The following is a 26,117-nucleotide window of genomic DNA, read 5'->3' as shown; positions in this document are numbered from 1 at the left end:
ATTTTAAATAAGTAGAGATTACAATAAATTGTTAAAGGAATCTTTGGAAGCGCCACGTGTGCGGTCTCTGTAATGGCGATGTAGACCAATCAAATCGTTAAAATATTGAAAAATCCCAGTTATCAGTAGACATTGTTCTATCAATAGATACATAATGTCAAAAACCGTCTAGCGTACGCTCTTATTCATTGATAGCTTGGGTCTTATAGATCTTTCACATTGCATACCTATTATGAAGTTTTTATGCAAGTTTTCTGGGCTTTTCTATCCGAAATACTTTTGGCCTATGTAATGTTGCAAATTTAAGAAAACATTATTTCATTGTCTGAAAGGCTTTTTTTTGTTTGAAAGTTTATATTTTTGTTGCTAGTTGTTACAGATGAACTAAGGTAATATAATTAACTGTGTCGTTCAGTAATTTATTGTTATGCATAATTATAGATGACATCAATGTGAACTACATGCAACTTTGGGTTGAGTGTCACTACGAATTCTTTTATCTTGAAGTAGCATCGCCAACATTACCGAGCTAAATACATAGGTATATACACCTATCGTAAATAAACACAAAATCATATTACGGCATTCCACATTTGAACTTGAGTAATTTTAGTAAACCAATAAAAATAAAAATAATTTAAGTTCCTTTGTTTCAAGAATGTACCGATTACGAAGTAACATTTGTATCAAAAGAATAATAATAAAAGTAAAAATAGTTTATGTTTCTTTTATTTGAATTACTGTCGCGCTAGGTCTACATTAGACTTGAAAGAGAATAAAATGACTGATTTTGTGAAAATGATTTACTTTCGAAAAAATATATTATTGCTCTGCCAAAAGTCTTAAGATAAATAGCGTGATGTTTTTGGAGTAAATTGATGACCGTGCTGCCTACTACTCAATGGGATGAAAATACACCTCATAATTGTATTACACGATGTTACGGGTGAGTCCAAAAATTTAAAACTTTACTGCTCATGCCCTCTGCATAGTAGCGTTATGGTTTTTGTATATTTGTTGTATAATGTGTACAGTAAGGTTCATGCTAAATTTGAACGAAATATATTCAGTAGTTTATGAGATAATTTGATATTTGTGTATAGATATAAAAGGCTCCTGCTCACCCCCTGTATCGAAAAGCGAGATAATAAGTAAAAAGTATGTTGACCGGACCTCTTGTTGATATTCTCTGAAAATATGAATCAAATCTATTCAGTACTTTCCGAGATCTTTCCGGACATACATACAGACAAACAGACAAACAGACAAAAATTCTAAAAATCATATTTTCGGCATCGGAATCGTTCCTAGACCACCCTCCAATTATTCTTTTTTAAAAATATTCAATGTACAGTTTTCACTTTTCTACAATTTTATTATATGTATAGATGTTTTATGACATTTTAATAAACTGCGTCTTAATAACGTAATAAGCTGTCAAGACTCATTTTCCCCGCATCTGGGAATTCAAGTGTAACGATAAATATTTTTCCTTCTTCATAAATCCTTTATCATATCCGCGTAGAAATTACCTGTTTTTCCTGCAAATAACCGTAAAAGCACCCTTTTCCCATATTTCATGTTAGGCGGACGCCACTTCATTTTCACCTGACTGATATATTGGCTGTAGACTTTGATAGCGATTGGATGGAAAGTGTTTTCCGAAGGCATCGCCCGCCAGATGACTAGCATCTGGCATGCGTGACCTATCGCCAGTGGAAACATGGATAAAATACCGAATAAAAGTTCAATAAAAGCGGATAGTGAAAAGTGGTGTTTCATGCTTGTTTTATAACATCTGGTAAAGATGAATTTGTAATAAAAAATCCGTTTTTTGCAGCAGTGGTATCGATTGAACGAAGTCAGATAATGGCAGTTTAAGCCGAAATTATAATCAAGTAGAGTTTTGGAAAACATCGTGAATAAACCTGAATCCCTGTCACGTCCGTCTGTCTGTCTGTTACGCTTTCATGTCTAAACCACTGAACTGATTTTAATGAAATTTGGTACAGAGATAGAGTTGACCTTGAGAAAGAACATAGGATAGTTTTTATCCCGGACTTTTTAAGAGAAGAGAGATATAAATGACTATAATGACTGGTATTATTATAAGAAAAAAACAATCACAACAACAATTCAAATAGTTTTTCAAATGCGAAATGTAACCGAAGCAACTTTCAACTTTTCTATAGAACCATGCAAAAAGTACAATGTAACCCACGTTGAAATGCCCGAAGCCTTCTGTCTGAACTACACCCTGTTCAATATTATTGGAGTCACAAAGTTCCCGGTATTGTCCCACTTGTGAACAGCCTGTTATTTATTTACATATGCCATCTGAACGTGGTCTGAATGGATCTATTCACGTGGGTCCTATGTAGGCTAGGTATAGTCAGATACTCTTATTTCAATGAGAAAGAAATATTGCACGTATTTCGTAAACGTGGTTTGAATTTGAATTTTTGGTCTGTTTATTGGAATTGAAAGTTTGTAGAGAAATGTGTAATTGAGTATAGAGATGTTTCGATTTTGGAGTATATTAAACAGAAATCGTTTTAGAAGAAGTATAGGCGGTTTCTGGGACACGCGTTGTGAGTTAAGCTTACTCAGAGATTCTTTTTTCTGTCTCTAATATTAATAAATGATCAAATATACTAAGAAGCGTTAATCGCCTGGGAACAAGACACGTTGTCTTGGAACTAAATTTTCGAATATAAACAAATAGTTGGAGATTTGTGAATAGCGAAAGTAAATGACTCGTTTAAATTAGGCACATTTGTAGAATGACGGTTATCTATTATTATAAATCTAACGAATTACCGATTCTACCAGATCATACATACTCATTCCTGAAAATGGTAATCCATTTTCTAGAAATTTGGATTAGGTTTCTACACACTTAAAACAAATAGATATTGTATATATACCTACGTTACAGTTATATCCCGAAGGCAGAAGTAATGAAATAATATAGTACACCCACTTGTAACTGAACATAATAAGTTCTACGAAATATTAAATATATGAAAACATTTTGTTATTTGTGTACCTGAAATAAATAAATATTAAATTAGAACTCAGAAGTTTTGAGAAAATTTCGTCAATATTGTATCTAGTTAATCTGAATATTCGAAGAGACCAATATTCATTATTTGGCGAGTCCCTCTAGAAAAAGTGTCATTTCTTGAATCTTTTACGTCAGTAGAAAACAATCTAATGTTTGGAGATGATAGGTAAAAATCACTGTTTTAATCATAACGAAATGTCATCTCCATACCATACCATGTTATTTTCAAACAACAGGAACAAAGTTTAAATTAACAAAGCAATAATAATGAAACAAGGATTTTGGTCCTTCGGTCCATTACCGCGCCATTTTCTCCCATTACCCCACCTGTTCACATTACACATTACTGCTAATGAGCACAAGTACCGGGGGTTTGGGCAAACCTATTTAGATTGCACAATCAGTTTCCTACCGAGTCAACCATACGTTCTACTCCAAAACGGTCCTAATGAGGTAAATTATTAAATTACAAGGAATGAGTCTTTTTTGGTGTTTTTGCTGTAATTTATTCGCGGAAAATCCAATGTTTTATTATGTCCCTTCTATAATTTCATGTTTTATTTAGCTGTTCTACGTGATTATAGCCTACAATAATTTGACATGTAATATTTACCCTCAAATCAATCTTAACTCAAGTACTCAAACTGTCTTACAAACAATAGTATTTTAGATGTATATCAAGTGTCATACAGACCAATATAACAATTCCATAACACGTAATTGTATGTAACAATTCGAACACAAGTTCGTTGTATGTGGATACCCCTCGAGACAGCAGGTCTAATGATAGCGAGGCCTACCGCTCGCCAGCTCGAGGCCAGGCGTAGAAATAGTTTAGGATGCAATTGTATGGAACAAGGGCAGACATTTGCATATCGCCCGGCAATTTGTATGAAGCCAGCATAGACGTTATGTGCCTGGAATCAATTTAGACTGGGTTATTGTGTTCCTCTAAGTCGTTTGAATGATGAAGTCAATTTCAATCGCACTTTTGGTCTTTAATGAAATTGGTCCTTTTGAGCATAGTAGTGGTGAATAAGAAATCAAAAGCTTGTTTAGTAGTCTAGGTTCTTGACACACAAAGCCCTCGATCACTTAGACTATTCACTTAAGTTAAGCAACTGAGACTGCATACTAAATTTTAGATCAAAAAGTTTCCAATAAATAAAGTACGGTCACCAACCGAAGGACACCTTGAATACAAATTCAAAGAGCATCTAAAGGAATAAATTTCATACGAATTTAAATAAGTTGCTTTTACAAAAGCTCGAAAATATTACATTATTAAATAAGTAAATTATTGCGAAGGTTAAAGAAAAAATGAGATACAATCAGTCTTTGGAGGCGTAGCGTAGGTATTGCTGAATTATGCGGAGGAAGGCGCTTTGTTGATGAACCTGAGATTAGGAGTAATGTTTTCGTCTAATGGATGCCTATATATGAAGAATGATGTGAGCTATTTGTTAGCCCTAATCATTATTCACAATACACGAATAAGGCTTAAACGATAGGCTCGGATAATTCGGTCTTTGTGTACGCAATTTGTTTGAATAAATTATGAGGAGATTTCTTCGTGTTCTTATTTATGACGGGTTTCTGTAATAAGTATTAAACATATACATTTTAAAATGAATAATGAAAGTGAGTAAATGAATGGGTCTTGATTGCCTTTTATATCTTATTGTGATTATTTCGCGACACGAATTCATAATTGGTTATTGGTTTAAACACACATATTTATAGAGGTTGTTTCGGACGGGTTCGGACCGAACTGTTGGTCACCAAACTTGTGACTAATTTATTCACTTTAACTTCTCGACTAATTTATTTTTGTATATACATATTTTACAAATTCTTTCTAACAGATGGATGATCTAAACTTGAAACAGAGAGTGATCAATACTCAAACCTGAGGACCGGAGCATAAAAGCGATAAAAATGATTGAAATTGAATTTAGTGGCAAAAAATGCAGAACAGACTTGCCATAACTGCATGAACAAAAGTAGTTATTCATCCAGTTTGGAAAGGAAACTCATGTTTATGGTCTAACTGACCTTGACCCCATAAAGTTTTATCTGTCTAGCTTATTTTCCGTTATCCGCAAAAAGGTCGAATAATCTTGACTTGGGCAGTTAACTTCACTTTATTTGGTACTCACAGTGATAATAATATAATCTTCTTAATATTACTTTTTAAATGAAGTAATATTTTTAAAGGCTAAGTGATCTAAGGATCTATCTTACCTTAAATTTTTTCCGAAGATTTTTCTTTATTTTTCCTTTTCAGTACTAATTAATGTTTTTTATGAAGTTGATTAAAAAATACTTTTCTACATAAAAGTTAGTGAAGTTCATGAAAATATAAATACGGTTTTAGATTTTTCTTAATACTTGTTTGACCTTTCGCTTTCTAATCCACGAAACTTTGCTTTTCGTGTTTTAAGTTTGTATAAAAGTTTAATATTACTCATTAAAAATTAAGGAAAATGTCAAGAAATAATTAGTACGGCCGAAGTTTTGTATCGAAGGACCAGAACTGCTGTACCTGCCAATTTATTATAGAAATTCTTATACCTGCAAATATACATACTATAAATACTTTAAAATTGTCACACGACAAGTGAATTATTAATTGTTAAAACTGGCGTCACTCCCGGAATCTTAGCGTAAAAACATAAATACTGTAATTTTCAGACTCGTTTTTCAAAACTGGATAGATATTTGAACAACAACACAATAGTGTCGCCAAAACCCTATATTTAATCCTAACTCTCTGAGCCATGTCTCCATATAGTAACCCCGATTATTGAACTATGCAAATTAAATCTATTCATCTAATTGACTCAACCTTACTTTGTTACAATATCCTATGGAAATGTTGTAATGAATCAAATTGGGCACAAATCGAAAATTTCTAAGATAAATGAATTATTCACATGATTTATCATAAATGATCATTATTCAGGACCCCATATTTTATTTAAGTATCTTTAACGGGGACTTGAGACTTCTTTCGTATCAATTATAATCTAAAATGTATTTTATTTTGGGATTTGTTTGAATCTTGTTCCGCACGACTTAACTAGGCTATTAAGGGTTCGGGAGGATAAGTTGTTTTATCTGAAATAAGACGTTATTGGTTCACACCTACAGTTTTAAAGCATAAGTCTTTGCTTACTTTTCTGGCCGACTTTTCTCCATAAGACTGACATTTTAGAACAGCGCAACTGAAGCCATTAATGCGAAAATTTTGGAAATGTCTGCAAAAGGCCTATTTGTAATGTTTTTTAATTAATTGTGCAGTTGAAGTAACTACTTATATCCTTTTATTGGGGTTTAACCTTCTTTAAATTCGGCTCATTGGTCACGGGTATACCTTTTGAAACGTCGAAACGTCGAATGATAAGGAATGTCCATACCAACATGCTATATAGTTGTCACTATACAATCTACAACGAATTTAACATCAACTTGAATGCACAGATCGCTGAGTGGTTTGATCCCCGTTCTTGTGTCTAATGTTTGTGACACCCCGGGCCTCTCCTTAGTGCGGGAGTTTTTTTAACAAAACCAATAATCATTTGAATTCTCGTTCCATTCGAACCCAGTTAAAATAGATCTTTTCAATAGCTAGATAGATATTAGTTCGTTATGTTAACGATCTATTCGTCTTGTTCGCAGTTCAACGGCGTGTGGGGTCTGCCGGCGGTGGCGTGCGACTGCTACATAGCCATCGATGTAATATGCTCAACGTCAAGTATATTCAATTTAGTCGCTATATCTGTTGACAGGTGAGTGTTAATATGTTACCATGTAATCATTTTTACTTGAAAAGGTATTTATTTTGCTGTTTGTTGTTATATTTTCCGTAACGTATCTAAATTATAATTTTTATATTCCTGCAATTTCGGAGCTAAGGACCAAAAGTGTTATATATTTTCTGAAAGAAACTAAAATTTTGACCGAAACGATCCAGACAGTCAAACATTTTAAGCATGCTAGATGTTGTTCTGGTTTCTTTTCATAAGAAGGAAACAATTAAAGCTTATACTAAATTATACCGACAACATTTTCCTTTACAAAAACAATCTTTAAATCTACATAAACTTAACAACCTTTCTGACCTTTTATGAAGCTAAAACCCCGTAGAATATTCTCAGTAAAACGTATTACAAGAACCCTGTAAACATTACGTTTTAAAAACGGGCAAGTGCCTGTCGGATTCGCGACATTGAGGGTTCTGTACAAAAACGCTAACAAAAAATAAATTTGCTATAAAAAATTATCTCCCACAAAATTATAACAGTAGGTACCAATTGATTCTAATCTCAATTATAATATTATTTGTAGCAATAGTGAATATAAAAATATCCCAACTGTCTAACAACTATCGCAGTTCATGAAATTCATCTAAGAGACAGACACACGGACCCATAAATATTAGTAAATTGGTTCCGTTTTTACCCCTTACTTACGTAACCTTAAAAAACAATGTGAAAGTAACCGTTTACACGCTACTTAAACCAGGAGTAACAATCAAAGTGGAAGACCGCTTAAGTGTTTCGTTTTATACTTTAACAAGGTAAGCTTAATGTCCTAGCTTCTAACAATTCATTAACGAAAGTATATAGATAATAAAAAGTTAATTACGAGTTGTTTAGCTAAGTATGTGATAATTGAAGTCGTTATTCTGTATCGTTGGTTTGCATTTTACTGTCTTAATAATTGAAAAATGTCTGGAAATTGATAGATATAGAATAGAGAAAATGCAATGTGACCATTATAACTTTTGGATTCGTTAAACTGATTAAGTCAGGGTTTCAAATTAAAATGTATCCATCTAAATACAATTTATCCTTAGCAGATTTATATTGGCAAAGACATTATAATTTAAGTCTCTATAAAAATATATTCGAGTGTTTACACTTTAGAAATTGTATTAATGAATTTGTACCAGCTTAGCATACGTTAATGCGTAAAAGATGTGCATGAGAATAATGCACAATGCTGTTGATTAAGTCATTAATAGACTTTTTTTGGGTGCAGCATGTCAGTCCCCACTCGTGTATATTTGCAGACATTCCATTATTCTTTCCCGACTCCACCGACTTTTACCCAATATGTTTAAGAACACTCGCACATATTTCACACCTTTGATACATAACACTAAATCCACCCGGGAACTATTATGGCATAGACCGATAGACAGACAAATACAAACAAACAGACAAACGGAAAGACAGACGACAGACAGGGATAAAAGAAAAGTCAAATTCCTATTGATAGTAATACCCTTACCACTAAAGACTACAAACAAAAAAATCTAAAAGGACCAACAAATTCGGAGCAAAGGACTAATCTTCCTGCTAGTCCTTATCCCCACTTACTATCAGACATTTACACCTTAATAAAACCAGAAGCCTTACCCAGCTTGGCTTCCGAAGTTTATATAACTTGTCCGGGGCAGTCCGGGGCAACGTGTCACGTCTAACCCTTCCGGGGTAGACAGTGAGTGAGGGTAGCCATTTATCTATCTTTGTACAACTGTTTTGGCGGCTTAATTCATTCGTCAATCTTTCTTTGTCGTGTTACTTTTTATTTACGTGTTAAGGGTGAGACGATCAATCGTGTTTATCTTGGATGATGTAGGTTTTGGTTTGACTTGAAATTGTTTTACTGTATATTTTTTTATGATAATTACGAAAATCGGCTGATTAGAAAGTTTAGTTAATAAGCATGTTTGTTTATGTCTTTTTTATAGCGGGCTATATTTGGCTCTGGTTTGAAGGACGATCGATTTAAAGACACATAAGGATTGAGACAATCATATATCTAGCATTTTGATGGGCCTACATGTTTTGCATAATAATTTACGAAAGCAGGTTTTACTGCACTTGCACTTATTAAGCATAGTGAGGTATAACTAGACTCTAATAAACTGTAAACTAGACTTTTCAAAACGGTGTTAGGACCTATCTGGGTGAATTTCAACAGGTCCAAAAAAATCTTCATTTCCGTGGATTTTTTATTCTTCAACTTTAGAACAATAAAAAATAGTGTTTTCTCAAGTTTTCGATCAGATATGCAGTTTTGCTTAATATCTAGCAGATAGCTTAAAAAACTAACGAGATATACAAGATTGAAAATTCCGTGCCACGGCGATGAAACATGCATGCACGGCAATGAAACAGGCGTCCATGGCAATGAAATGTTATTATAGTGTACAAGAATATTTAAATGATAAAGTTAATCATTGAAACAAAAATAAATACTATTAATTTATACGCAATAATAATAGAATATAATGTGTAAAAATCCAGTCACACATGATATTATTTTTATAATATAACTATAAATAGATACATTCCTGTCTAGTGGCGAAACAAACATAAGTCTCGGAAATGAAACACGTGGCCACGGCAATGAAAGGAAACTGTTTTACAAGGCACGGCGATGATATTTTTTTCATTCCCGTGTATTTTTTTCATTGCCATAGCAAATTTTGTCCACGGAAACCACGGAAATGAGAGCACGGCGATGAAAATCAAGGGGTATAATTCAATTTACTAAAAAACTGGTAATAATTCACAGTAATGAACACTTTACAAATAAGCTAAATATAAATGGCATTGTATTGAATGCTCAATCGAGATTAAAAACTTATTGAAATAGAAGTTAGACCTATCCACGGCGATGAAAGAAAAAATGTCCAGTACCAAAAAAATTGAATACTTTTAATTATAGCTCGAAAACGCAGGCACGTACACACGTCGTTCCTTGTCTAGCCTTTCGACGTTACTTATATGCAACGTTTAACGCAAAACGGGAGCGACGCAAAACGTTAGAATATGCAATATTCTCAAATATGTTTAGGACATGGCGATGAAAGGTAGTTCTGGGACAAATGGTTTTTTATTAACCATACGTTGTATTGTGTAAATATTTGAATAAATGTATTCCGAGTCAATACTCTAACTATTCACGAACCAAATAAAACTAAGTTTTAATATAAATAACGATACATTTTTGATCAATGATGACTTTAATACATCAAGGTGAGTCGTGGACAAACACGGCGATGAAAGATTATGTGGTTTAACTTTTTTTTTTGGAAAACCTATTAATTATATTAATAAAATATTTAGTGCTACAGATAGATTTTTATGTCATCTACCTAAAAAAAAATGTTAGAACATTATAACAATGCTTTTTAGTACCGATTTCATCGATGCCACGCAATTTTTGGGTCCGGGAAATTCACCCATCTCATTAAGTTTTCGACGACATCCAATTTCACAACTTCGTATTTTACGATTTCCTTAGTCAGGGATCAGAATTTAAGTCAAAAACTCCCAAAGCGTTACGCAAAACTCTAACACAAAACACATGAGCATACTTTTTGAGGTGCAAATACCCGTCTAGTTACGGAGGTAATTTCTAGTTGCCATAGCAACGGAATAAACAGCGGCATTCAACACAGATACTTTAGATTTCTATCTCTTAAAACGTTTTACAAGAAGCAGAAGGGTGTTCTCTTAATAGCTTCAGCTAATGTTGATTGCTTCACTGAAATTCGGATGTTGCTAAGCGACTCTAATTATTGGCATCTGCTGCTAAAATCTCTTTTTGGGTGTAAAATTTCGTGTTTATTTTACAGGCCTAAATGTAAGACCGGTTTTCTCGAAGTGAATTTGATGTGACACTTATGCTATTCTAGGCTATGTGGAAGAAACGAAAATATATATCTAATTTCAGTAAATTAATTCTGTTTATAATATGTGATTTTGAAAATTTTAATTGTCACATCCTAAATAATAATTAAAAATCCTCATTCTACACTTTTAGGTTATTGCTTTTGGCGTTATTTATATATGCAAAAAAAACTAATAAACGTTAACGTAAATACTACAGAACAAGCTTCAGATTTTCCTGCCCTGATCCATGCGCATTTTCACGACAATTTTCCTCTAAAATAAACAGTATTCACAGTACCGCTTAGAGGCATCATTTGTGACATTTGAACCGTGTTTCATTCTTTAGACAAGAGATATTGTGCTCCAACTATTGTATTCAGTTATCGAAAATAACAAGAGGAAGTTGACATTTGGAAGAAAGTATATCCTACCAGTTAGCAGATTTTTAAAGAAAAAGATGTTGTATTCTAGACTCGAGACCCCAAAAGTTCCGTGCAAACAGGCTATGGGCGAACAAAATTACAAAAATCCACCAATTTTTTGACCGTACCAACCGTTACTAAACCTCAATTTCTTATTGTTTTGTTATAGCGACGATCTGTGAAAATATCATCGAAAATATCGCTTAAATGTAGTTGTAAGTCACAACTATTATCCACGTTCACCTTGAGACAAACAATAAAATCTTTTTCCAACTCAGACACAAGAATATATTCAAATGAACTAATTTTCTTAGTCGACACCAATAAAAATAACTATTTATTCGATTCCATCTTCGAGAACGATTTGCAAGCAATTCCTTTTGAACGGTAAATTCCTGTTTTACTTTGGCTCCTATGTCCCAATTTCGCACCCCTCAGCTATTTCATCATCCCCTTTCGTCTCGGCGTGTCCGAATCAGAGCTTTTTTCATTTAGAAACACGAGCACATAAGTACGTGCTTCTGTCTTATTGTTTTTTGGGATGCTGCGGCGAAAATATTTTGTTAAGCGCAATTTTATAGGATTCACATTTTGTTGATTCAGTGCTGAAATAGTGGCATATTACAATAATTTGTAATAGTAGGGTACGAAATCGATATTTATTATTGGGGGAGTGTCTCTAGTGAAGGCTAAAATTAGTTGCAATTGGAAAATATATTCTTATCTGGATAAATATTAGGATATATACAATTTCATATTTTAATATTTCGAATCAAGGTATCCTTATAACGTTTTCTTTCACACTTTGTAAGTAGTGCATAAGAATAATCAAGGAAATATCGTCGCGATATTTTCTTTCATCCGGATAGCTTTCCGATGTCACTTGTTCCTGTCCGACAGCGATTGAAGTGTGTCATGGATGATTGTTTCAAAAGTGGTATGGATGTAGTCGGTTCAGCGAAATATAAGGCCAACTATGAATAATTGGAATGCTAAGAGGTACTTATTAATTTTGGTATCTTGTTTTTCACAAGCTGTTAGCACAATACTTGATGCTAGCCTCATCATCATCAACCTAGCCTTTTATCATCTATGTTGGGGTCGGCGAATTATTTCTCACTAATTAATTATGATTGTTTGATAAGCTAAAAATAGCCAACAAAGTTCATTTCATTACTATTCCGTTGGACTGACCTTTCGATGGCTGTTCTAGATCGAATAGATAATATCCGTATCACTCCCACAGCTAAATTGTCAGGCCTTAATTACAAAACTTAATTAACACGTTCCGTCGACACGTGTGGACACCTCATTCGGAATCCATTAAAAAGAAGTTTTCAATTTATCTGTTCGTAGTGGTCTGTATCCAAATGATGTACTAAGACTCCGCCGTGTGTCTGTCTGTTTGTCCGTCTGTCACCAAGTTGTCTCATGAACCGCAACAGCTTAGCTTATTTGTTTTTACAAATGATGTATTTATTACTGATGCCGTTTTGCCTACAAATATTAAAAAAATACAAATCGAGTTTTAGCAAGTGTATTTTTTTTTCTTCAACCTTATTTTACGGGGTCTTTAATTTTGCTACTCCAAAATTTATTAACTCGTGACGTCAGCTTTCATTGTCCACAATATGCGTGCGTCTCCTTTCCACGACGAAAACCAGGATACGTTACCCTGCAGCTAATAGAGTCAGTGGGTCGCAAGTGATAACGTTCAGACCTCGCCTCGTTTGTGTCTATTCAACCAGGTGTTATTATAATAGGCTACGACAAGCATTATACGACTTATTTATGTATACATAAGATCAATAATGGCATGAGGTGCTGTAAAAGCATCAGATGCAAAAATCTAGCCAGGAATTAAATTTTATGTATAAGTTTCTTTTACTTGATCTTAAAATTATCTAACTTATTTATATTTAAGTTTATTTCGTTATCACAATGTTGAATTTTTACATTATCTTTAGTAAAATCATTGAATCTCACATCTTATTGTATAAAATCATTACGGAGTGAACGAAAAGGCTAAAATTCTAGTACATTTTGCTCTAAGTGCCCTTTTGTCCGCAGATACATAGCCGTGACGCAGCCAATAAAATACGCGAAGCACAAAAGCAACGCGCGGGTCTGGTCTATGATAGGGGTGGCTTGGCTGGTCTCCGGCGCCATCGGGTCTCCGATCGTCCTTGGTCTGAACAACACGCCAGACCGGAGGTCTGACGACTGCCTCTTCAACAACAAGGATTACGTGATATACTCCTCGCTTGGATCCTTCTACATACCCTGCATCATTATGATGTTCTTGTATTATAATATTTTTAAGGTTTGTATTTTTTTCTTGGTCAGTGAGTAGCACTTAAAGTACGACGCAGTTGAAGAAGGTGGTACCGCTTTAATTTTTTCCATATTGTATACTTTCTCGCTTTGTCAACTTCAACAATACAAGTCTTTGTATACAAAGTTTAACCCACTATCTATAATCTGTTCTTATACTAAGTTCCACTTATTAAATACACAAGACAGCAAACAGTTGTTAATTGATGCAACTATTTACTTTAAATGCACTCATGATTAAGGACTATGGTTGGGTCTGAATACGAGTGTAAATACGAGTTACTCAACCGTTGTACATTTAATAATGTATCACTTTCACGAAAGTTACTATAAATTAAAACAATCAGTGTCTTTGAGACATCAATAATTAAATCCCTCAACCAAACATTTAACAGGCAATAAGAAAAAGAGCGAAAAAGCAGAGAATAGCCAAGAAGACGTCCGCGGCGATCAGCTCAGCAGTCTCCAGTGGAACAGCAGCTGTGGTTATAGAGAACGTTGCTCAGACGCAGCGCCTCGACGGGTCATTACAAGATGCTCCCACTAACACAGCCTCAGGAAGCAATGAGGATGAAGATGAAGACAAGTGAGTAGATGATATGGAAAAAATAGTACAATGAGTATATTTCTGAATAGTCGTGTAGAAATAACTGCCCGTGAAATAAATTTTAAAAGCTATGCCTTTTCGATAAAGGCTAATTAATATTTGCTTGAAATCACAAGCTAGTGTATGAGTAACAAATGTATTTTTTCCTATCGAAATAACTGAAACAAAAAATTCGCTGCAAAACAAATTTCAAAAATGCCATTTAAAATGTACATGTACAATTTTAGCAAAGCGATGCATACATTTGTGGGAAATGTACTGAATAATTATGACCGTGAAAACTTTACAAAAATGTATAAAGTACATGTTTTAGAACTGCGACCTTGTATTTAAACACGTCAGCTCCTAACCACCGCATATTTCCATAGTTCCATATTAGCATATTTCGCCAAACTATGGGAATACTTAACGTTACGTAAACTGTTACCATGCCATTGTCATCACTTAAATACTTCCATAACTTCCAGCAAACAAACATGGTTATAAACATTTCTTTGACCTTCTCACTTAAACCTAATGTTTTCCGTATAAAAAGGAATGTTCCAGAAACAATACAGTCTAATAGTCATATGGTATAGTCACCACGCCAAAGCCAATGTGCGAGACGTGTCGCAGGTTTGATCCCGCGTAAGGCAAGCTTTTGTGTGATCCAAAATCAAATCAAAATCAAAAGTCATTTATTCAAATTAGGCTACTAAGTAGCACTTACTTCGACCTTCAGGTCAGATTACATTGGACAGCACCCAGTTTTGCCCATCCACTAATGCTTATCTTGAGTCTAGATGCTGAATCCCTTATTGCGGAAGTATTTTTTGAAAAGATACTATTAACGACTACATTTTGCTTGGCAATGATTTAATTAAGGCATTTAAGAATGATATATAAAGGCGATGTCATAGGTGTGTCTGCTGTGCGTCGTTCTTGTTTACGTCTGCGAGTTGATCGGGTAATAGAATTGCCTTTTTATGCTTTGTCTCTTTCTATAACTGTTCTTACAGCTTTGGAAGAACAGAGATGGGTGCATACGCCGAAGAGCTAGTCAACTCCAGATCAGCCAGGTTCATGTTGGCTGCTGTGGTCGAAGAAACAGGACTGTGAGTAGCTTAACCTTATTAGTAAGAACATATATTTTTGTATTAAGTAATACTTAGCTTTTATTCTGCCTTAGTATTTTGCTTAATCTTCAAAAATCCAAGAAGGTTACTACGTCACTCTTTTCTTAAGTTGACATTACATAGCACCCTGATTCACACACCAATCAACGCTTCTTAGGTACTCTAGTTGCGAAAAACGGCGCAACACTACACAGCACAGAATTGTCTTTCAAATAAAACAATATAAAATAGAATACAAATAAGAAGCAAAGCAACATTTAATGTAAAAACTAAATTATAATCTATTAGATGTGGAAAAAATGTCACATATAAAGATATTCTTTATTTATTGACAGTAGTTTAAACAAACTTTTTGCATCTTTCAATCAATTACTCTATCTTCATCGCACACATTTCAATGTCTGTCATCAACATCTTCAAGCCTACCCTTCCCTCCCAACAAGAGACAGTTCGACAAATCATGAAAGACAAACCGATTCAGACCAAATTTATTATCAACAGACGCTGAAACTGATTAATGGTAGTGTTTGTTCTCCCATACGAAGTGGTGTTATGTAATACCGACGAAAATTCCAGCCATTTTTCTTTATTAGCAAACTTGAAAGCTGGTTTTAGTTGGCAAGTGCAATTTTCAGGCACATGCATTAAGCATGTTGTTTGAATTAACGTTAGCATAGTGGTTTTTTAATCTTCTATAGTTTACTTAGCACGGTGTAATCATCTATTTACTACTACTGGCTGTATTGCGCGACTTTGTCCGCTTGGTTAAGAAATCGGGTTAATAGTTTTAGAGTATACGCATATTACTCTGTTTATTGTAACATTTTTCATGACTGCTTCTCTGCTCTTTTCAATATTAGCGTGCTCATGTATTTCCTATAGCCTTCTTCTATAAATATTAAAAAATACTCTATCCTATATTGATATTTATAAATCGGATCGGTCGTTCCTGAGATTTGCGCGTTCATACTAACAAAGAAACTCTTCAGAAAATATAAATAAAAAAAACACTTTTCGCTTTTCACGTTCAACTAATCAAAGCTTCAACATAACATGTCTTAGACATTAAATTACAGATACCTATTGAACAAATCACTACCAAAAACGCTTGACTAAACCCAAAAAAAACGTGAGAACTTAGATTTTTTCGAACTTCAGGTGTGCGTGACTCAAAAACAAATTGAAATTCTAAAGCAAAACGACTTCAAATATGGCGATAATTTCTCGAAACCAACGATCCGGTGTAAGTGCAGCCACTCAATTTATAGGACCATTTCAACTTCTTTGAAGTTTCCAACATTTTCTTGCGTTTGACTGAATTGAAAGGCGATGAAAGAAATTTTCTAAGTGCAGGTTAATTTGGGGTCCCATTGTCATCGAGTTTTGGATTAGGTACTTAACTCTTGGAGGGCACGAGTTATTGGAGTAATAATGGGATTTTAGGATGTTTTGTTAGAAAACTAGCTTTATTTTTAGGTGATGGAAAGTATTAAATAAAATTGTGTGATGATAAGCCACTGGTTGGTAAGGCTCAGAACACTGAGAACACATATGGAGTAAAACTTATCTTCTCTTTTATATCTCGGCAAGAAAGACATCATAAAATTACCTCCTCTATTTTCTCCTCAATTAAAAGGACATTAACTTTGAGCTATCTCCTATTTTTATTAGCACCAACGGGAAACTCAGCTGCTGTCTTCTTATTATCCACATCTATCGTCCAAAACCTATATAAGCATTTTCTTTTCCTCTCAGGATAATGGCGAACCTCGCATCTCCGATCCCGATGATGGATCCGAACACGAACAACGACTCGGGGTACGCACCTTCCAACATGGATGCCGAGAAGGAGCATACCCCACCAGCATCACCCACGCAAAAGGAGAAAGACGAGAAGAAAGCAGAGGATAAGACTGATGCGCCAAAGAAGCCAGAATTGAAGTAAGTAGTGTACCAGTATTTTAAAGGTGAAGGTTTGTGAGAGTATTTTTTACCTGTGTACACTCATACGGCTGAAACAATCTTGATAAAATGAAGAATGTATATTCCTATAACCACGGACAAGAGCTATTAATTTTGGTAAGTATTGTGGTGATCAGTTCTCAAAGTATTGATCACCATATCGCCAACATTAGACGCTGACTCAGATTCAGAGCGGTTCGACCCTCTGAATTCTAAGGAAGCTCGAAAAAACAATGTTTCCAGCAATGTTATTTGAAAGTACTACTTACTTCACATACGTGTTTGTTATCTGAGCTAATTCACCACACAGTTGACATAACATATACTTAATTAACATAGACATGGCGGCTTAACCTCATTATCTATTTAATTCACACACATTAAACTTCAGGCTAATCCCTTCAGATTAATAGTGATCGATTCTATCTATTTACACTGTTATCTTGTGGGCGTGATGGTGGCTATTAGTTGAATTATCAACGTCATTGGCTTCGATAGATTCTGACAATCCTATTGGCGCCCAATCTGGGACCTAATTTTACTATACTTTTTGGTAGTGTTTCAGTGTTTAAAATTATGTGTCATAAGAAATCTGTCCGATGATCTCACTTCGTGAAATTGGCAGTAAACGATGAGCAAATAAATAATGTAAGCAATAAGGAACACCATCGAAAAATACCTAATAATAAAACTACGTTATAATGTAATAAAAAATCTAAATTTTATTTGCCTCAACTTTGTCTTTAAGTTACCTAGCATTTGGTATCTTAATTTATTTAGGAACCGACAAAACTCCTCTGTCTTTACCGAAAGCCCAACTCGTTAAAGGACAATGAACGAAAATGTAATTAAAACTTTAAAACTCCCGCTAGTGATGTTACATAATCCGAAAACTATCGGATATCCGAAACGTTTAACCGCGCGCTCGTATCCGATAATTATTTCGCAAGTTTCTGCTGCGGTTTGCCTGCAAATGAACTCAGTAATTACGAGTACGGTTAGAACTGTATAGTATTGATCGTCTGACGCTAGTTTTTTACGGTAGATAATTATATAGAAAGTATTTTGTTTTATTAGTCATCATCGGACTAGCCTTTTCCCAACTATGTCAGGGTCGGCTACCAGTCCAACCGGTTTCAGGTAAGTACCAGTGTTTTACAAGGAGCGACTGCCTATCTGACCTCCTCAACCCAGTTACCTGGGCAACACGATACCCCTTGGTTAGACTGGCTGTCAGACTTTTTCAGATTCTGACTACCTGTAACGACTGTCAAAGATGTAGGAATAACAGCCGGGTCCCACAATTTAACGTGCCTTCCGAAACACGGAGGAACTATGACAAAGATGGTCACCCATCCACGGACCAACCGCGTCAAGCATAGCTTAACCTGTGATCGAATTATTAGTCCATGTACCAAAATATAATTGTAATGCAGTCATTTGATCTTTTTAAAAATATTGTATGATTACTTTATGATATGCGAAGTCATCGGCGCCATCTGCTTCAACATCATCATGGGCAAAATTGCTGGCAAAATGAAAGTTTGACTGCAGGAAAAAGTCGGAAAAGGTTTGGGAACATCAGGGAGTAGACCGTGATAGTTAGCTTAGTCTGTCTGTAGTATGTCTTAATTTTAGTGTCCCATAAAACTTTGATTCCATTAAAGACCATTAAAGACATTGTTTGTGTTCAAAACATGAGAAAATATTGTTGTAGAGAAACGTGGAATAGCGTCAGTGCTCTATCGATCGTTGAAATGAATCACAACAAAATATGGAAGTTAATCAACTATAAGAATAGGTACATGTCACAACTTGTTCCAAATGTTACAATTTTAAATACAGGTTTGTTTGATTACTGTTTGGTTCTAACGTATTCTAATACTGTATAGAAATTATTCGAAAACCATCTTCTCATTTAGATAATGAACCAAACCTTTTAAGGTATTATTTTCTGGCAAATTTAAATCAAATTAAATCAAATCAAATCGTTTATTTGTGATACATGGATTTATGATTTATAAAATCCCAATTCTGTACATTGTTAGCTCAGTAACGATTTATAAAACTATGAAATTTGTCGCAACGATCATACATATATTACCTACGTATACTAACCTACAGTAACATAAAATATTCAAATCACCGCTTCCACCTGTATCGCCTACTATTTACTAATAACAGGGCATCCCTAATCCCGTGTCATGATATCAATAGGTGCATGGTATCGGCTTCCTATTGTTATGCTAACAACCCTTTGACATCAAATATAAATGGTAATGAGGCTGTTGGCCCGGTGGACGGTAGTTAGCAAATTATTTGATAATAGCTGAACGGTTGCGGAATATTTAATTGAAAGGCTTTTGTTTTTAAAGGGTTGGGAAGTTATAATCTAGTTTGTGGGTTAGATACTTTGTGGAAAACTTCTTATAATATATTTTATCTCTTCAGATCACCTTGATTTCATCAGCGTTAAAACTAACTCAACGATTTTCTTGTCAATTCTGTCAATTCTTACTTACCTAAATGATGATCGGGATGGTTTGACTAGTTTCGGCCCAACCGAACTCCTTCATCAGCTCAAGCAGCAGTAGAATCGCGAACCATACTTAGTCAGTTCTTTTCTATTTTAGAAGAAAGCTTTACGCTTTCATGGGAAACTGGCAGTAGCTACCAGTCGATGTTTACAGTCAATCAGTTTATTTGCTGTTGAATAAGGATTCATGTGATTGATTGAAAAATAAACTATCAAAAGTTGAGAGAAATTTTGACAGATGGTCAACTATTGATTACCATTTTAAGTTGGGCTTATTTCAGGCACTTTAAAAACGTTAAAAATATTCTCTAGATGCGCGGTATTAACAAGTTAACTATGGAATTGAAGACATTATTAAAAAAAAAACAAAATCCCACGTACATTTTTATACATTACTTTATCTAATAAGACACGTGTAACAGCTATACCCAGATTCAGCAAATGCTCAATAAAAACCACGTCCATTATTTCTTTGTAAGTACCCTTTATTTCGACCACTACAGCCTAACCCTGCGTAAGCAGTTAACACTCGTTCTAGTCGTTCTCAACCCTCAAATGAATAGACCATCAAATAATATTAGGATAGCTATCGGCAGTGGAGGGTTAACGATATGTATTTGACGAGGGTAGTTCTGAATACTTCGTAGGTACTTATTTAGAATATTAGATTTTATCTATGGACCCTTTATGGTTTTAGTGGCGAGGCTTACAAGTTCCTCATGAGGGTCCAAGTGTTGTTATTTGATTAGTTTTGGTATAAAGGCTTCATTAGTTGGTTTGATAGATCAGGGAGAACACTACTAGTTCTTTAAGTAATGTTTTTGCCGTTGTTGAAGCGAGACAGAGTTCTACAGGTCAGAGTGGTGTCTCGCTTATCAAAAGCGATAGGGTTTTATTAAGAGTTGATAATACCCTAAGACGCTTAAAATCGACTCTTAAAGCTGGTCAGTGGTGTAGAGCTCATTCGTGCATCATTAAAGCAAAGTACTCAACGTATTTGATAACATAGCAAATATAATATCTGAATCACAAAGTCTGCCTTCATGTCTGTCTTCATGTGAAGAAAAAGGGCTAATGAAGGAACATTGATGGCTTGTAGTCAGTAGAAGTCCAAAAATTAAGGAAACATGACAAATCTACTATGAACATCGAACAATAAATTAACTGCGATTATACCTCATAGACTGATTTTCTTCACCGACGAAGATGAAAATAGCCCGGTTACCTTAACAGGGTTGATTGACAGAATCCAAAGTTGTTTACACCAAAAATTGAAGTTTTTAGCTTTTAGGCGAAATTGTCTGAGGCTTGGCAAAAGGTCACGATCAAGTTATTGAGTTGTGAAACTTTGTGTTTGCCCTTAAATTAGTTTTACGGTGTTTTGAAGGTATCTTGAGCCTCAGATGGTTTTATATGAGTTTGGCGTCTCGAGGGGCTAATTGTTGTCTTTTTTTCTGGGGTTGGAAGTTATATTCGTTTTTGTATCATTCGATATTGTTGGTAACTTCTTTTCCGCTTATCTGTTTGTGAGTACAAACCATACAAAAATAGGATATTAAAAGTATTTCAGTTTTGACTCATCTCTTTTCGGTCGTTTTTCGACTATTACTTAAATATTTATGTATCTAACATGTCTGAGATCAACGTCTTAGAAAATTATAAATTCTCTCTTGTTAAAAATTTTTAGCGTATTTACAAAAAAGCTCCTAAAACATATACATAACGATGTTAGTACAAGAGTATAACACCTACTAAATAGTAAGAGCTCCTGAAACAACAAGCTTGGTGAGGTCGTAGCTAAGTTTGCTCGACTACACGAACCAGGTGTACTTTAAGTTAGAGAGTTTAAACACATATTGGGACCAATGTGTTGTTCTAACTTATAACTTGGAACTACTTGGTCTCGAAGTTTAGAAAATCTTGGAGAAAACGATAGATGATATTTTTTCTAGTAATCTTGTTAGAAATATACTCTGGAACACAATTCAATTTTTCTTTGAGTTTCGTAATCAAAGCGTGATATCGAAACCCTATAACAAAGGCTCCGCTTTCTGTCTGTCTGTCACCAGGCTGCGTATCAAGAACTGTGAAGGGTAGATGGTTGGTTTTAAATTTTTCCTATGGAACAAAAACATGAATAGATGGGAAAAAAACGAAACATTAACGAGAATACTTTTTTGCTCTTTATTTTATTGACTACCGCTGATATTAAGGATTGGAAGGTCGATTCATACCTGAACAGTAATAATAATACTTCGTGAACATAAACGCCGTCACTTGCACCTTCGAGGGCAGAGCAAATATCTACCTTAACGGGAATCATAATAGTTCCATCCCTTATGCACTGCCTTCCAATTTTGGACCCTTACGGCATGTCCAAGGGATGGGTCGAACCTATTGTCTATAAGTACCGTCCTGACCTATTTTTCCTATAGGGCGAGAAAATTTAACCAAATCAATTTTTGTCGAGAAATCGTAGACCTTAATTTTTCAATTTTCTTTATTCCCGTTTATGCCGTTTGGAGTGAGAGTGCTGTTTTGATTTTCCCTTAAAGCTTAAAACCGTTATCTAAATAACTTTTAAGACAGTATTAAATATGAGTTTATGATAAAACGATAAGAACCTGAAAAATTGTACCTGAGAGTTTTAATTCGGACAACTGAAATTTAGGGTTTGGAAAAATTTCACTCAAATTTTATTCAAAAAGGAAATTCTAAATTCTAATTCCATTTACAGAAAGAAGCTCAGCCGTCTAAGCAACAGCTCGCTGATCTCGACTCCTCGGCGTCGGTTCAGGAGTGCGGCCTCCGCAGCCAGGTTCACCATCTTCAGGGCCAACAGAGCCGGCAAGCTGAGAGCCAAGTCCTTTGCCAAGAAAGAGAAGAAAGCCACTCAAACTCTTGCTATAGTACTTGGTAAGGAAGTTTTATGGTGTTTCATGAACCGCTTCTCTAGTAAACTAAGTAAAAAGGTTACACATATGTACTATCTATTGTGTTACTATGTGAAATTAATTTTATACCAACTGCATATTCTTCGCGAAATCTATGAAAGTTATAATTTGCGATTATGACTTTCATGATTTGAAAAAGTAGTTTTATGGTTTCAGATGGCTGTTATGCTAAACGAAAAATTATAATGTTTAATTATTTTGGAAACGAGACAACAGCACCGTCAATACTTTCTGAAGTAGAAACAATCAAAGACTTGGTGCAAGTTCGATTTCCACGTGGGTCAAGCATTTTAATGATCCACATTCTTTGTGAAACATTCAAACGTTTCGGAGTCGTTTCTTTTTAAATAAGAAAAAAGAAATACTGCATACTCTTAAGACTTTCTGAAGTATCTACTAAATTGTATGAAATATCCACCGTTAATGCTTCGGATCTTCCGTCACGTACAATATTAAATATTATTTGTTACGTGCTGATATTGTAATCGAGTCCATTTCGATATTTCTCTCGATTTCGATTCAGGAACATCTGTAAGCGTAGATTCTTTATATTCATTAACAAAAAAGTAAATGAAATATAGTATCCATTAATAAGAAGGACTTGTTCTTCTTCAAAATTAAAAAAGGGAGATGTTTTTAAAGCTAAAGACATTTGCCGGCATCAAAGAATTACATATGTTAAGATTGTATTTTGTTATGATTTAGAAGTATAACGGTTATTTTGGTACATTTTAGATATGGAATCGATAGAGTAACTGTTGTCATCTTTCCAGGTGTATTCCTCTTCTGCTGGGCACCATTCTTCTCCTGCTCGGTCCTCGACGCGATGTGCTCCAAGTTCGGTCTCCCCTACTCCCCTGGGGTCACTGTCTTCATCCTCACGACGTGGCTCGGCTACATCAACTCGTTCCTCAACCCCGTCATCTACACCATCTTCAACCCTGAGTTCAGGAAGGCGTTCAGGAAGATACTCAACTGCGGAACCTAGCCCTTAGATTACTACGTAGTTTATGACTAAACTTGGATCTAGACTTCAATCCTTAATTCTTCAACATTTCATTTTTCCTGCCACAGATTAGTGAAGCAATGGAGTGCTACAAAATTACAACTACAAAAACAAAAGAGTGTCTTTTCTGGATAATCCGTGGAGACTTGTAAAATAGAATATTTAAAATGCCGTTCTAGGAAAATGCAGCATAAACATTTATAAGTGAAAACAAGCTTGCAAGCAACCGACTTTTCAACAACTATAAACTACAGCTATCAATTTTAATATTTAACGCAGTCCTTCGGGAAAAATAGAGATGAACAATAGACAAAAACTAATTTAAGAGGGGAAAAACATAAGAAAAGCAAACACGTCCTATATAAAACATGGATAATTGCATATCCAGTATACCAAAGAATTAGTCTAATGAAGCAATGAAAATATACTCTTCAATGTCAAAAGAAAGAAAAATACCAAAGGAAACTAGTCATAATTTATTATATGAGGAAAAAAAATGCTAACCACTCGTGACTTTTTGATGCATGGTGCCACAGAACATGGTCATTCTATACACCATCATCATGGAATATATGTAAAGTCAGTTGACTTTGCTAGTATATTTTCTACAAATGTCAAAAAATAGCACTCCATTGGATAAGCGTCTGACTTTCTTTTTTAAAACACAGTATATAGTAAAACTTCTGTTCAAAACTCAAATTATTCATATTTTTAGTAGATTTTAAATAATATAATTAATTAATCAGTTTAATAAATTAAACAGGTGATAAATAGTGTACATACATTTTAAATTGGTGATTATTGATTATTATTAAATATTGTCTGAGCTCAAGTTAGTAAAACTACGTGGTACTTCTTAAATATAATAATATCGAAAGAACTAATTGTACTTCTTGGACGATTGATTTCACGTGTTGATGAATACCGCTTCAAGACTCGTTTGGATGAGGCGAGGAATAATGTGCGAGTTGTCATACATTGCGGACTCGCAAAGCTCTGAAATCAAAACGAATACATCATTGCTGGCAATGTATAGCAACTGAAGCGATATTTCCCCCTACTTTAAATGAGGTTTTAGTCTGCTCTTTGTATCCGTCTGATTAGGGTATATTGTGTCTCAAAGATACTCAAATAGTTTAGAAAGTATGTGTATTAGGACAGTTCATCAAATTATTTAAGGTCCACATTTTACTTAATAACGAATAAAATAATAATCGTGTAATAATTTAAGTAATCGTCAATTTAATATTAAATTAATACATTGCAAATGTAAATTGTTGCTCTATAGGCTTCATAATCTGTAATGTAAATAGCAATTCAACATGAAGAATCGATATCTTCTCCTGCTAATTTTTTGTCCCAGTGTGGACAGAATAAAAGCAAAACTTGTATATAAATATCACATCACTCTCTCGCTGGTTGGTGATTCTAGGTTCCAAGAATTCAGGTTTCCTAACGATGTTTTTACCATTACTAAATAATCAACAAACCCAGAGTAATTAACACTGCATGCATATTACTATGAAAAAGTCACAATAACATTTTTTTAGCCTGTGGCAGATTCCACAGCTGATCAAATGCCCCTTTCTTTCAAGTCCTTTTCGCGATTACATGCGCCAGGTGCGCCCCGCATATCGCATAAACTATGTTTTTTTCTGGACTATAAAGGATTAAAATAAAATCTAGATCTTTTACCCACCTTCGCCGCGGACGACCTCGGCGATGATGTCCTTCCTCTGGTTCCCTTCCCGAATCTGCTATACCATGCCGAAAAAAATCCTCTCATTGAAAAGCAAGATGACAATCGCAGTCATAATCATCGATAAATACTCTTTTTAACTTTCCTGAAGGCTTTATATGTCTGAAGATATTTATGTAAATAAAACTAAATACACTGCCCTATCTTATCCTATTACTATATCATGATTACCGAACAAAATACAATCTCCATACCAAAATTGTTGCGTATCAACCACAGTTAAATTTAAAACCTATTCCTTAGAATTAAGATTGATAATCCTTTGTTAAAGTAGATTTTCTATCTTTGCCTAATTTGTCCTGGGGTTGTGATGTTCCTTTAGTATTAAAGTAAAGCAATAAATGTATGATTGATGTAAATAATGTATGGGATAGCTATGTATGTATGACTGTGTCTTATAGTAGATTATGTATGGGAATTATGCTCATCATTTTATTACAATTAACGTGAATATTAGAAGAATATTTAGAAAAGACAAAATGAATAATTATTATTTTATTCTAATTGGTTACTGTCCATTATAAGTTGAACCACCGTAAAACCAAATAACTACATCTCTTTTTATACTGTAGCTTGCCAAAACAAAACTATACAAACAGAAGGATAGTGCCATCTCTTTCTGAAATTCAAATAGTCTATCACAGTTGACAGAGCGAGATGA

The 26,117-nt window shown here is 34.5% G+C and overlaps 1 protein-coding gene across 1 annotated transcript in view; it reads left to right on the top strand.

Moving 5' to 3' along the window:
* The window catches only part of LOC113503772 (dopamine D2-like receptor), a 40,637-nt gene extending 16,214 nt beyond the window's left edge, over nucleotides 1–24,423 (top strand). The window contains exons 3-9 of the mRNA XM_026885855.1: nucleotides 6,749–6,858; nucleotides 13,254–13,506; nucleotides 13,913–14,103; nucleotides 15,123–15,218; nucleotides 16,995–17,180; nucleotides 22,475–22,653; nucleotides 23,465–24,423. Of these exons, the coding sequence (XP_026741656.1) occupies nucleotides 6,749–6,858; nucleotides 13,254–13,506; nucleotides 13,913–14,103; nucleotides 15,123–15,218; nucleotides 16,995–17,180; nucleotides 22,475–22,653; nucleotides 23,465–23,679 (1,230 nt within the window). The 3' untranslated portion in view covers nucleotides 23,680–24,423. The remainder of the gene's footprint in view (nucleotides 1–6,748; nucleotides 6,859–13,253; nucleotides 13,507–13,912; nucleotides 14,104–15,122; nucleotides 15,219–16,994; nucleotides 17,181–22,474; nucleotides 22,654–23,464) is intronic.
* The last annotated feature ends 1,694 nt before the right edge of the window (nucleotides 24,424–26,117 follow it).

The sequence above is a fragment of the Trichoplusia ni genome, chromosome 20 (assembly GCF_003590095.1).
Source record: "Trichoplusia ni isolate ovarian cell line Hi5 chromosome 20, tn1, whole genome shotgun sequence".
Taxonomy (NCBI): Eukaryota; Metazoa; Arthropoda; class Insecta; order Lepidoptera; family Noctuidae; genus Trichoplusia; species Trichoplusia ni.
This window is presented reverse-complemented; position numbering and strand designations above follow the sequence as displayed.